At 49.0% G+C, this 14,535-nt stretch overlaps 1 protein-coding gene across 1 annotated transcript; it reads left to right on the top strand.

Moving 5' to 3' along the window:
- The first annotated feature begins 9,570 nt into the window (after window positions 1–9,570).
- Window positions 9,571–11,583, top strand: LOC104261894 (aquaporin-12). The gene is made up of 3 exons (XM_009818091.2): window positions 9,571–10,192; window positions 10,666–10,782; window positions 11,402–11,583. The coding sequence occupies exons 1-3, from the start codon at window positions 9,586–9,588 to the stop codon at window positions 11,581–11,583; spliced, it is 906 nt and encodes a 301-aa protein (XP_009816393.2). The 5' UTR covers window positions 9,571–9,585.
- Window positions 11,584–14,535: the final 2,952 nt, after the last annotated feature.

Consider the following 14,535-nt stretch of genomic DNA (forward strand, 5'->3'; position numbering starts at 1 on the left):
CCTGTTTACTTTTAAATAGCTCTAGTAAGCTCCCATATGACTAGATTCACGGCAAGTGTGACAAATGTGAAGGTACATCTTGCCCCTCATTTCTTTTATGGATTAGCTGTTACTGTACTGTAGAATTGACAACTTGGCTACTTAAGAAATCGTAATGTATTGAGATGTGTTTTGCTTTTTAAGATGAATATGGAGAGAGGGGGAAGAGAAGTATTCGGCTGTTTCTCATATGCCTGTGCTCTGTGGACTTTTAATCAAAGATGTGGCCTCTTTGTAGAAACTTAACGATTGGTCAAGTCTTTGGATGTCGGTTTATGGATATGTAGGTAGGGGTCAGATACTTTATTTATGATCAAATGATCAGCTATAGTCAGGGCAAGAAAAAAAATTCCAGCTGTCTTCCTGTCTGCTCTTTTTTTCCCATTAGACTTGCTGGCCAGAAGCTTAAGGGATAATGTGCTTGGTGCGGTCGGTGGTTCAAAAACATGTATTGTACCTGTGCTCTGACTTGGGCTTTGGAAGTTATGCTGGTGCCTTTGACTTCTTTATTTTACGTTTCCCTTCTTTGTATCAAATACATTTTTGTATATGTTGTAATTTTTTTCCCCAAGCAAATAATGCATCAACCTATGGAGTTGTCAGAGTTTAAGTATTAGAGCTATTTTTTCCAATTTTGTATGTGCTCCATTTGTACTAATGAAATCAGAAGAACAAATAATCAGATCTGAGGACACTGAAGATACAGGATTTTTTAAATATGATTCAAACAGAAGACTATGAACACCTGGAAATGCCAAAGCGCTGTTCTGAGAAGGTGAAAGCTGAGAGGGGAGAACAGTGCCATCAGACGTCCATGGGGCTTATTTGTCCGGCTAGTTCGAGGCTGAGGAGACATGATGTGTCACACCGATCCTTTCTCGCTAAAGACGTTGTACCAGCTAGAACGGCTGAAGTCAAACATTCAATGCAAGAAAAAGTGCCTCCCTCTGAAGGACAGTGAGCAACTTGAGCGGTTGAGTTCTTGGGGTTATTACCAGGGGCAAGTGTAGAAGAGCCTGTGCTCTGCCTTCTTCTAGTGCTACAGTCTATGCATTTCAACTTCCTCAACAGTTTGACAAAGAGCCAACTGTAGTTACAATGTGCCAAACGATTCTGTGAAAGAATAACCATTAATTTAGTGGGATTTTATTGCATCCCCAGTGGGGCAGGACCTGGGACGGATAGGGTTATGGCTGGGTATGGACGGGGGACCCTGAATAAAAATTTTTTTGCACACTTTTACGAATATTGCTGGCAGAAGATAGAAGTAATTTTCAGATAATTTCGGTATTTGTATAGCGATAGAGATAACTATGTTTTGGGGACTGGTAACCAAGGCATGACAAAACCAACTTCCAGCTGAGAGCGGCCGGCTAGGACAGTGGAGGCTGTTTGTGATGATGATGATGGAGGGGAAGCAGGGCTAGGGTCGCGCAGCGTCTGCTGCGGCTCACTAGCGTCTAGGAAATGGTGTGGTACCAACAAGATGCCTTGTGCAGGGCACTGCAGTATTGCCGTTCAGCTCGCATTCTGCTCTTGTGTGGTAGTAAGAATTTACGTCGGATGAATTACGTTAACTGCTTTATCAAAGGAATATATCCCTCTAGCTGTTAGTGTAAGAATAGTTTACGGTTTTAAATTCAAGGAAGTGTCTCATTCCAGGCAAGTAAATCCAGATGCATTTCCCAGGCAAAATTTCTTGCGAGCCATGGACACTGTAAACGCTGTAATGGTGATGCCCCCGGGTTGAATGTGTCTGGCTCCCTGATAAAATGAAGTAGCGAGGAGGCTTGGCTGAGGAAACAAAACCTGTCGTACTGATGATTCCCTCTTTGTCCATTGCTGGCAATGGACTTTGTGAAACTCCTTGTGCCAGAGTGAAACTGGGAGCTTTTCTTTCTTTTTCTTTCTTTCTTTCTTTCTTTTTTTTTTCTTGGCACAATCTAGACAGTAAGATAACTTGCGATAAATTTAGGTTTTTTTAAAATAGAAAACCAAGAAATCTTAAGTAATTTTAACTTATTAGTTCACTTTTATTGATGAATGAGAATGGTTTAAAACATATATTACAAAATTTTCCCAATTCAGTCTACTTCGGAGATTATTTCCAAACTTTCAGCCTTCTTAGCACACAAAACTTGGCCCAATCCAGAAGTTACTGAACCGTATCTCGGTGCTTGCTGTGTGACCTGGATTGGTGTTTAGCTCTGAAGTCGAGAAGCGTCCACATCTCCCCCTCTGCATGCAGCAGTTTTATTGTTACGTGGTGAGGTTTCTCACTCCCTGCTGCCAGAAATCAGGGCCAGAGATGGAGCTGGCAGGAGAGGAGAGCCAGGAGAAGGTTGCCCTACTGTGCTTTTGTGTCTTAGTGGGTCAGGCATCGCTTTTCTAACCGTGTCGGCTGGGTGTGTCTGCAAGATTAAAAAATGCAAGCCGTGTTTTTTGTGGTTTTTTTTTTTTTTTTCCCCTGAAGGGAGCAGATTAGCGTCCTTAAGGCTTGCTGTAAGGCTGTTCAACTCTGCTAGTATCACTAGGGCAGACAGAGACCAGCCAGAGTTTGAGTAGGTGATGATAAGGGAAGGATTGCATCTGAAAGTGATTTCCTCTCTCTTGGGTGCCAGCGTAAGATCCTGAGTCAGATTTTAATCCAATGCGCGTGCGATACATACGAAGTGTAATGTACAATGGTGTCGTTAGTTGGGTATACGGAGCCAGGCAGCTGATGTCTGAGTTGCCAGCGTGCGGGGAATGTGTGGCTCCTGGGATTTTCTTGTTATCACAGAATAAACCAGACTTTTAAAGAAAAGCAACCATGGCGCTGGGAATGTGCACTTTGACCTGCCTTAGGTGTTAACGAGACTAATTGTAGGCTTCCCCCCCACTGCCAGCTCTCTTCTGCAGGGAGGTGCAGAAGGTGTGGCTAGAACAATGGGAGAGGCTGGGTCCCTTTGCCAGAGGGGATGGTGGGTGGGCTGGGGAGGGGGCAAGAAGGTTGTTAAGGGTCTCTCCAGCTGGAGTTGAATGAATAAATAAATGTCTCTGGTCCGTTTTTCCCTCTGCTCCTCACGCTGTCAATGGAAATGGAAGTAGGTGCAAGCTTTCTTTTTATTTTTTTAACTGTCTTCAGATTTTAATGTTGCCTTTTGTGTAATTTAATCCCATTATGTTATTTAATTGTTACTGCAATATTAACTACTGTATTTGTTGACTTTGTTTAATAACTGTTCTTTCAGGGCTAGAAATAAACTTTTAAAAAACATTTGTTTTTTTTCCCCCCTTCCCCGTCATGAGTTTATACTATCTAAGACAAGAGTAGCTGAAAAGAGTACAAGTTTAGATGTCTTAATGAGATTAACAGAATGTATTTGTTTGTAATTAAGCTTCTTACGAATGCTTTAATTATGATGGATATAATTTTATGCTATACTAGCCTGTCCTGTTTCTTTTAAAATGTTATTACTCATCGGTGTCTGTACCAACCTCGTGATAACTGCAAGCTTTCCTTGCCGCCATGCGCTGCTGGCAGATGGTTATGCCTCCCGCAGAATGCTCCAGATCACTGGCAGGAGGAGAGCAGCTCTGAAACACCCTTTTCACCCACCGTGGAAGAGAGATCCCTTGCTCTTCTTGCGAAGGGAGCAAAGCAAAGACCAACCTAGTTGGTCACCGTCGCATCTTCCACCATTCATTTGCTGTAAAGTAGCCTTTTGGTAGTGACTGGGGTGGGACTGATGGGCCAGTAAACTGCAGTCGTGGCAATATGATGATGTTCCAGTAACTATTCTGAACAGGACTGCTTTATTTTGCACCGTGAATATCATCCAGTATCCTGCATATAAACCTTAACGGCACAGGAGACGCGGGGAATGAGCTGTCCTAGTGGCCACTTGGAAGATGCTGCTGCTGGTTCTGCACCGTCCCCACTGATCAGCGTTTGACCGGCAGAGCCGAACAGGAGGAGGACGCTGGGTGTCGACAGCTCGCCTAGGACTTGGGATGAGATCGATGGTGCCTGTTGGTAGGCTGCGGAGACTCGCTCCTGTTTTTCGCCGAAATTACAAAAATGCTGTGGCGTGTTGGCGTGGCAGTCTAGCTAAAGAAAAGGACATCTAAATGAATTTACTTTGGGGTTGAGACCGGTTTAGTTGAAATCCAGATGAAGTTTCTGTCTCAGTCGTGAACGTCAAGGACTCGTCGTGTCGTGTGTTACCCATGTGTGATTGGGAAATCATCTCTTCCCCTTTCTTGCATGTTGTACAAGCTTTGCTCATACCACTGACAAAGGGAAATGAAGAAACCACTCGTCTTCAGAAGCCTTTTCAACCAGACATGAGAATGTTGTTTTGCACAAAGCACTGTCTCTTCAGGTTAATTAATTTGTTGTAGTATCTTTGTCTTTATATATAATTGACCCTTTATGCATTTAAACTGATGTTCTCTAACTCTGCATTTAAGTGATTTTGCATTTAATTTATTGGGGGGGGGGAAGTTGACAGGAGGAGGGAGAAGGTGTTTTGTGGAACTCGCTAATTGTCTGGGTATCGGTACTTGTGCTGCTTAAAGGGGAGCAGGATTTTGGCTGAATGTGGTTCGCACAAGTTGAAAGTTGTTAGTCCTTGCTTGATAAATCCAACTAAGTCCTGTGTGAACTTGCTCATCCCTTGCATATACCTGGCCTAGACTAAAACCAAGAGCAGCCCCATCATTTTGGATCAAGGTTGGGTATTTACCATCTTGAAGAACAATGTTTTAAAGTTGGGGGCAACGATTTCTCCCTTTCAAGGCTGCTGATTGCGTGTAGAGAGTTTACCGCAAAGCTGAGCGCAGTTATTTGGGCTGCACCAGCAACACACAGGTTAAAAACGGGATGGCTGAAAGCGGAGGTTCTTCATTTCTAATTAGTGTTTTCCTGGTGATGGTGATGCCTGAAGACAAGTGTTGGGTTTCAGCATGATTCGTGTGGCTCCTGTACGAGCACAGCAGCTGTCTGCGAATGTCTGCTCCCGGGGATTTGTACAGCTGCATTTTTTTCCTATTTTGTTAACTTGCATTTTGCTCTGAAAATTGTTTTTGATAAAAATAGCCATCCTCAGTCATGAGAGAAAGGTACGTGAAACTGTGCTGAGCTCAGCTAAATTCTGGATGTTGCTCTCCAGATGTGTGGAGGAAGCAGGTTTTTCCAAGCGCTTTTTTCCCTGCTTTGAACTCCAGCCTAAGGAAGGATATATATTTTATTTTTTTCTTGAGGGAGGAAAATACCGACAAGTGAGAGCAGCGAATTTCTGCTCTCACTGTAATTTCTCTATCTGCAGTCTGTTACGAGGGAGGAGGGCAGTGCTGATGCTGTCATTCCCTTACGGCAATGGCGATACTGCTTTTTCCCGATCCTGTCCGCCAGCCAGTGTCTGCAGGGGGAATATCTTCCAGCACATCGTAACTTCATTTCAAAACCCACTTCCCTATTGACCCGATTATTGAAACAGCCTGTGGGGGCTGATGATTTTATATTTTTTTCTTTTTATTTTTAATGGGGTTTGCCCACTGGGAAGTTAAGGATTGCTCATTCTCTTTAGGACGCTAAAAGGCTGCCGGACTTCTGCTTTGGAGAAGATGTATTGAGTCAGTAGAGAGGAGGATGGGACTGGAATAGCAGACAGTATGTCTCAATGCGCAGATACGTCTCAGTGCGCAGACTCAAATTTCTGGTGTTTTCTGAATGGTTTGTGAATAATTAATCTGGCTCATCATAACTGCAGCTCAACGGAGAAGATGCTGATACGACTCAGTGCATCTCCGTGGGATGTTCTGGAGGGGGAACAGGGGTGACCTTCCTAGGGACAGACGTCTCCCTTGAATTCAAGGTTTCTAGAGCCAAGGACGATCCGTCTTTGTTATTTTTTCCTCCCAGCGAATGCTTGTTCTAAGGATTCAGTTCTCTTCACGCAGCCCAATTAACTCGTGGCTCTCCTTGAGCCCTTTTCATCTGGCTGCCTGTGGGAGGAAACCTGCTGCTGGGTTTCTGCTGCCTTGTCGCAGCAGCTGATAACAGTTGGCTGCTCTTGGAAAGCTCTTATCCATTCCCCTGCCCAGTGAAATTCTCCTTAAATAACCTTACAACTGTATTCAGCTGGAGCAATTACCTCTTTGTGGGTGAAAATAGCATGGCAGGGGGGGAGCCAGGGTAGTTCTGTTTGGCTTTTGTACCCTTCAGTGTTTTTGGAGAGCGTTTATTTTACTTAACTGTGGAAATGCCAGCTTGTTCCTATCCCATGGCTAAAAAAAACCCCATTTAAAATACCTGCATTTTAAGCTGTTGCAGTTTTTGACAGCCCTGAAAGCAAATTTGGTTTAGAAAAGACACTGATGTTCCAGCCAGAGAAAAGTGGTTTTCAGTGCGGGTATCTGAATTCTTAAGACAGTCTTGTTTCTAGAAGAGCAGTTGTGCAAAGCCGCGTGGACTCTCGGTTTTGCCTTTGCAGTGGCCCGAAGACGCGCTCCAGTACAGAGCTTTCAGCGTGCCGCCTTCTGCTGTCGGCACTAATGGGAGATAGCAGACGAGCCGTTTGCCTCTCTGTCACTGGCGTTATTTAATCCCGTAATTATCCTCATAAGCAACAGCTTCCAGCTCCTCTCTCCAGCCTGGGTTAAATATCCCACAATTCCAGGATGTGCCGTCGGCATAATTACAGGCGATGGATGGGAAATAGTTTTTAAAGACCTCTCAACGTTTACTTCCTAAGGCCCAACTTTTAAAACGCTTGAGAAGAAGGGAAAAATCAGTTCCTGTGGGAAGGAAGAGATGCTGGGATTTTTTGCCTGGTTTTACCGTGGGTCTCACAATGTTTTCCATGTCACAGCTGTGTTTGGAGGAAGGGGATGAGAATGCACTTGCTTTTTAGGCATTAGCACGTGGCAGCTTTCTCTTGTAAGAGTAGCTAGAAATATTAGCGTAAGGGGTACGCGTTAACCCCCTTTTTTGTTGTTGTTGATGCCGACGGACTCTGCTCAATGGCCGAGGTGCTCTCTGGAGGGAACCTGTCAAAAAGCTCTCATCTGCTCTATCAACACCCTCTGTTCAAACACTGGTAGGAGGGATTGAGAGGCGGGACGGGAAGATCTGTGGTGTTCCTCGCTGCAAACTGCCCTTCTATCTCCCGTGTCCCGTGAGCCATCCGTTCCTCTTCCAGGGACTTGGGTTGGGCTGGTGCCGCTGGGTCCTCGTAAGGTTTCGTTTCTAAAAATGGGAGTTTGGGAAACAGGAAAGTAGAGGAGATAGAAAGAAACTAACTGGATAGCCGCGTTCAGTTTTTGTGGTGTTCCGCAGAGATGAGTAGCTTCGTCTGACCAGCACTTTGTCACTGCCAGAGGTGAATTTTCACGAGGTCAAAAATACTAATTTTCTGACTCTTTTAAAGCATGTTTCATCATCCTTTAGTCAGGCAGGGTTGTTTGCTCATTTGAGGCAAAAGATGCCCACTTGTTGCCTTCTGGAGAGAGAAATGGGTTAAAAATAGTAAAAATGTGATACGTTTTGAGGCAGGCCAACCAAAACAGGGCAGTTCTGGCGCGGAGGAGGGGAGGGCTTGGACCATGGGCTGTTTGCAGCGTGAACCCTCTCCCTACTCGGGCTTACCAAGGTTTCCAAAGCAAGTGCTGTGTGCCGGGATCAAGTACCTTCCCGAAACCACCCTTGGGTGGGCACTTGGTGATAGCAATGACTGCGGGAATGAAGATGAAAGGAAGGGAGAGCGTTACAGGAGGAGATGCTGAGGCCGGTCGTGACCTTCACAAACTTCTCCAAAATGCCCTACCAAAATGTCGTGTTTCTTTTCTGCTGCGGCAAGGGCTGTAAGGAGAGAGGCTGAGCAGCTCCGATGCCTTCGCAGCGTACGCTCCTGGTTTTCACGGGTTGGTCCGCGCTGCCGTAGCCGGCTTGAACTCTATTAAGTGCCTCATCCCTGGCTCAAGTGCGCTTCAAACCTGTGTCTCCTGGCAATTTCTCTTACAAATTACTAGGGGGGAAAATAAAATGGCATTAATAAAAGCTGTTGGCTCCTTGCATGCGTTAAGCTGCCGACGGGGCGGTGAGAGGAGCCTGCGTTACCCACCGGTGCTGCCTGCGCAAGGGTGCAGGACCGGGCTTTTGCCCTGGGCGTGGAGTACCAAGCACGGCAGCCCAGCAGCTTTTTCACGGTACGTCCCGCTGCTTGTTCCCCTGATAGCAGAGCAGGCCCTGGGCACGTTTATCCCTGCACCATGCCGGCAGTGAAGGAGATGCTATTCTGACTGTAGGGATGGGAAATGTGGGCTCAGGGTGGTGTAATTTCTGCTGCAGAGCAGGGAGGTGACCCAGAAGACACATAACGAATTGTTTATGCTCTGTTAACCGTGAGTCCCTGATAATATGACATTATCCACCCCATCCCGCCCTTCCTGCCGTGGCCTGCGCTGCTCCTGTGCTTTCCATCGCTCACCATCCCCTTTATTCCTGCAGACCCACAGTGGTGGGAGTCCGGGGGTTTCCAGTGACCTGGCGGGAGCTGGGGCAGAGGATGCAACCGCTGGAGCGAACACGGCGTATTTTGTCACCTATGATCGCTGGCGACTCCGTCTCATCTGGTGAAGCGTTGGAAGAGGCTGCCCAGAGAGGTGGTGGAGTCACCATCACTGGAGGTGTTCAAGGAACGTGTGGACGTGGCACTACGGAACATGGTTTAGTGGGCATGGGGGTGTTGGGGTGATGGTTGGACCTGATGATCTTATAGGTCTTTTCCAACCTTAGTGATTCTGTATTCAAAGCTCTAACCCAAACGTGTTTAAATGGTGTGGGTTTCAGAAGTCAGGTAATGACGGTGCCGTGGGGCGGTTTTGGTGGAGCTGGGAAAGATCCTGTCCCCGATACACGTGTTACCAACAGGAGGAGTTGAAGTATCACTGTCGCTAAAATGCCACCACATGCAATTAGTGCCACTGACAATCAAAGTGAGGTCTTACTCAAGACAAGGATAGGAAGGAGTAAGCAAGCCAGGCTTTCAAATTGGCCAAAGACGGATTTTGCTGTGGCTTAGAGTGGCTCTGCCTTGGAGAAATGTGAACTCGTTGCATGGGTTGCTGGCTTTCCAAAAGCCCTCTCGCATCCCAGGCTTTGGGATTGGGGCAGGTTGTGTTTTGTGGTGCCAAGTAGAAAAGACATGAAGGTTTTTGCTCCTTCTGGAAGACCTGAGCAGCTCTGGGGAGCTGCTGCAGGCTCTCAGATGTGAATGCTGGTGGTTGGAGGCTCAGCGACCACGCGGTGGAGATAACGCCGGGACCTGCTTGCTGGGACAAACAACGTGTTGGCTGATCCAGCTGCGGGTGAGTCCATCAACTCCCCATGGCAGCAGGCGTTGCCCCGCGAAGGAGAGGGCAGCACATGCGGCGTTTCCCAAGCCTGTCGGGCTGCGCCACGTTGGCTTACATGCGACTTTATAAAGAGGAGGTGCAGAAACTTTCTCCGCTCCTTGCCAGGGTTTGGTCCAGTCTCTTCCCCCCAGCGCAGCCTTTGCTATGGCTGGCCTGAATGTCTCCATTGCTTTTTTTTTCCTGGTTGTTGGGGTGTGCCAGGTGCTCAGGCAGCTTTCCAAGAGGCTTCTGTCTCCTGGAGCGTACGACTGCCTTGCCAGAGAACTTGCTGGCTCGTTACAGTTGTGCACAAGCTGCCTTGAGCTGAGGATGCTGGTGGAGATAGGCCCGTGGGGTGGTGGCTTTGGCCCAGACGTGGTCCTGACTCTGCTCTTCCTCCTCTTCACTGTTCACGGCACCTCTTTTGACGGAGCATCTGCCAACCCGACCGTCTCTCTCCAGGAGTTCCTGCTCCTTGAGTCCAACCTCGCCACGACTGCTACCAAGCTGCTGGCCCAGGGTGTGGGCATGGGGACAGGCTGGGCTGTCACCAAGCTCTACTGGTCCTGGGAGCTGACGCATTTCCACCTCATCCAGAACCTGATCGCGTCGGAGTGCAGCTCCTCCATCCACACGTCGCTGCACCACGCTGCTTTTGTGGAAGGCACCTGCTCTTTCCTTTTCCACCTTGTCCTTCTCAAGTTGTGTCAGAGTCGCCCGATGTACCGGGTCCCTGCCCTGGCCACGACTGTCACCTTCCTGACCTACACAGGTGAGCGGCACCTGCCTTTCTTTTTCTAAGTCATTTAGAAAAATACCTAATTTGTGGGGGAGGAATGGTCCCTTTGTCATCTTCCAGGACTCAAGAGGTAACCATTACCAAGACGTTTGTTTTCTATTTATTTTGGGGAATATCCATTTTAGGATGAAGACGGCAGCAGGTGTGATGTCGGCACACGAGAAGCCATAGCTTGCCCCAAGACTAGGAGCACTTCCCTTGAATGTCCCCTAACGCAACCCCTCGGTCCTGCACTGCTTCCCGCAGAGCTCAGGGCGACAAGGGTGGGATTTCCCCGTGTGCTGCTATTGCACAGCCCAAAGATGCCGCTGCCGGAGCTGGGCAGCAGAGATGCTCCCAGAGCCTTCCGGCAGGCAGGAGGGGCCGCAGATCTCCTGGTCCAGCTCTTTGTCGGTCTTTCAAAGGATGCAAGGGAGACTGATGGCCATGCTTCTCTTCCCACGCAGCTGGACCGTTCACAGGGGCCTTCTTCAACCCTGCCCTGGCCATGGTCACCACCTTCCACTGCTCGGGGAACAGCTTTTGGGACTACGTCCAGGTTTACTGGCTGGGGCCCCTCGGAGGTGAGATCCACCTGGGAGGTAGCGGGGGGCAGGGGTTGGGATGGGGGGCAATGAGCAAGGCAGAAATACTGGGCGCAACACAAATGGTTCCTGGCAAAGGGCTGAACTAGGTTCTTGCCAGTGACAAGTGTCCTTTTCTGTCCCCCTTCCCTGTCACCCAAGTCATCCCTTTGCTATCCATTTTTTTAATCCAATTTCTACACGGGACATACGCAAAACTCTCCCCAAAGGCAAAAGTTTGGGGGAGATGAAGCAAAGATGTTTTAGGGCAACGATAGGCTGAGCTGTGCTATTGAGGTTGTCCACAGCTTCAGGATGACCGCGGGGAGCTGGATACGTGCTGCCTAGAATGCGGAGAGTGGGGAAAGGAGACTGCTGGCGTGGTTTATGGCCCTTTTGGGTCAAAACAAGCCTCGCTATTATATTAAGCGATGGTTTAATGGTTAAATTCTCCTTAAATTAATATGGCAAGGGTCTTTCAGATGCTGTTAGTGGGGACTTCAGTGGTGCTGAGCTACATTTTGGTCACGATGAAGGTTGTAGCAAAGGCCTGAAAATCACCGCTGAGCTGTGGAGATGCTCAATGCAGCACACGAAGGGGTCTGTGCTCTCGTTTCAGGGATGCTGGCTGCCCTCCTGCTGTACCAAGGCAACATCCCACGACTCTTCCAGAGAAACCTCCTTTACAGCCAGAAGAGCAAATACAAGATACCCAAGGCAAGGGTGACAGCACACGTGGAGGGTGATGAACCGCAGCGGAAGAAGAAAGGGGAGAAGAGCAACTCCAAGCCTCGTGCCTGAGCCGCGGACGGGGGCCAAGGAGGTCCCTGCAGCCCCTCTCCTGGGAGCAGGTTTCCCGGCGCGGAGGATTTTGCTGCTCATCCCGCCCAGCGTCCTTCCTGCCCGTTTGGTCCCTACTGCAGGGTGAGATTTTTTTTTAAAGCATCGCAAAGGAACCGGCCAAGCTGGCCTTGTAGGATGTCTGAATCCCTGAGCTCCTTTGGAAATAGCTTTGAAAGTCTCCCTGGAGAGCCCAAAATGTTTCAAGCCTGCATCACTGGCTGAGTGGGGGAAAAAACCTAACACTTTTGCATAAATTGCTGGTTGTCTTGTATTGCCAGGAAGCTTACAGAAACTCAGGGCCATTACGTGGGTAGGCTTGAGCAACTCCCAGGTTATTGCATTGTGCAACGCTTGAAGTAATCTGTCTGGGTGTCTTGCAGCCATAAAAACAAAGCATAAACCAGTAACCGCCCTGGAAACTTGGGATGAGGAGGAAGCAGGCTTTAACCTTTCAAGTTACTAAATGGATATTGGTCAAAAATTGGCGTTCTTTGAGTTAAACTGAGGTCCTTGAATTGCACAGACTGAATCTGGCAGTTCTTGGTGAGGAATTAAGAATGCTCCAAGGCAAGGGAGTTCACTGGCCACAGGAGACCCGTGGACGCGTTGCTTAGCCTGGGTTTCATGTGCTGTAAGGCATCAAGAAATGGTGCACAAAGTGTCTGTGGTTAAAAACCGAGACCCAGGCAGCCGGTACGCAGCCGGTGTGGGTGAGCAAGTGCATCCCTGGGCTCCTCTTTGTGTCTACGTGAAATATTCCTAAAGATAAAATTATGTTTTGTGGAAATAATAATAAAAATAAATGTTGTGATTGGCGTTTAGGTGAGTGATGTCGTTCCTGTGAGCTCTGTGGGGGGAGATCAGCCCATCTGATCCCTGAAAATGGGAGAAGCCGTGGAGATGTCCAAATTGACTCTGCCCCGCCTGCTGCTTGCTCTGGAAGGGGGGTAATCTGGGTGGAGACTCCTGCTAGGTAAATGGGGCTCCCCTCAGGCAGTGCTGGGGCACCCCACGGGTTCTGCACCCCGGGGATCTTTCCCCGGGGGTGAGCAGGGGCTGGGGCAATCCCACATGCAGCATCCCTGGAGCAGGGCCGCTGGGGTTAGCTGCCCAGAGGTCTCCCCTGCCGAAAACGGCCAATTCCTGCATTATGTAGTAAATAGTCAATTTTGCAGGACATCTCCAGGCAGAAAATTCCTGTACTGAATATATTCTTGATGCGCTACAGCTTTTCAGAGCAATGGTGGGGTGCGTGCTCCGGGGCAGGCTGTGCTTTTCGTACGAGTGGGCACGGGGCGACGCGATGCTCTGGTTGTACGATTGTCCCTGCCCTGGGTCGCCTCGGCAGGAGCTCGAGCAGGGAAGGTCTGCCCCTATTTACTGAGTTGCAAACGGTGAATAAGGAAGTGGGACCTGATTAAAATCCGACGGGAAGGTGTCAGATGCAGGTTTGGTACCCGGACACGCGGTGCCGCCTGCCCCAGGCGCCAGCCCTGCTCCTCCCCGCATCCCCACTATGTCCCCTATGTGTTTTTGGGGGACGACCCTGGCTACGCTGCCCATGGGCTGCCCATCTCGCTTGCTCTCTTGTGGGATTGCCTTTTGGGGTGAACCGTAGGCTGCCCAGGAACCAAGAGGGGAGCTGGACCTCTGCAAACCACGAGACCACACCACGTCCCAACAGGAGAAATGAGGGAAGGGACCAACGCAGCGATACGTGGACATGCCTCAGAGATGAAGCTTTATGGAACAGCACCTCAAAAACCATGCAGCAAATGCCCCAAAAACAATGCCCCCGCATCGCGCCCGGACGGATGCTCAGCGCTGCCTGGTCCCTTGCAGGGAAGGGAGGTGGGAACGCAGTCTGGTTTTTATCCTGGTTAAACTGCAAGCAGGAGACGAGGCACCTTCCGATGGAAACCGAAACCTTTGAGGCTCCACGTGGCTGGCCGAGGGGGAACCTGGGATACTCAGATCCCCCTGGCAATTTTTTCTGAACCTCTTTTGGGTTGGAAATTGTGTTGAAAATCCTGAGGTGGGGCCTCCGTTTATCCAAACGGATTTGCTGGCTCTGCTTTTGGTTTGAGGATAAGTGTAGGATGTGAAAAGTAAGGTTGACTCGCCCACCACAACCCATTCTTGTGGTATTTTTCCCCAGGCGGAGCGTAGAATATTCCTACAGCTGCTCCAAGCAGTGAGTTGGGATATCTGGCTGCAGAGATGCTCACGAGATGTCTCCCGGACACATGGGTATTTAACTTGCAGTCTGACACCGTGGTGTTGGCATCAGCTCCAGGGTAGGATGCTGATCCTATAAACGCAGCGTACGAGCGCAGCGTCCGAAAGCAGCATGTAACCACCGAGTCAGGGCAAAAAAAAACCCTGCTGATTTTTTTTGTTCTTTTTTTTTTTTTTTTTTTTCAGGACATTTTCACATGTTTGATGTCTGTTTCTTGGGCTGCTGGGGAGATCGTCTACTGAGCAGACTGATGTAATTAAGGGGAACATAATAGGAGTGATGGTGAATATTGTTTTTTTTAATTAAGAGGCTACTTTTCCAGCACTGTAGCAATAAGGCATAGTGGAGGAGAGCTGCAGCTGGACACATAGACTTGTTTCCAAGCTGTAAATCAAGCTCCGCAGCTCTGATTTACAGCTTGGCCCTGCGCTGTTGCAGTCTCCGGTGCAGGGTCAAGGACTTGGGCTGCCCTCCTGCTCCTCGCTGCTGGAGTCGGTGCTACGCAGAGCAAAGCCCCAGATCGCCTCCTCCAAGGTTTTGGCTGCCAGTCGGGGGTTTTGCCCTGTTTGCTCAGGACCTACCCTGGACGGCTCGTGTCGTGTCGAGCCCCTGGGACCCCCCTGTTGCTGCCCATCCTGCTCTGCAGCAACAGCAGCGTGTAGCACCCAAGA

This window comes from Gavia stellata, chromosome 11 (genome assembly GCF_030936135.1).
Source record: "Gavia stellata isolate bGavSte3 chromosome 11, bGavSte3.hap2, whole genome shotgun sequence".
In the NCBI taxonomy this organism is placed as follows: domain Eukaryota; kingdom Metazoa; phylum Chordata; class Aves; order Gaviiformes; family Gaviidae; genus Gavia; species Gavia stellata.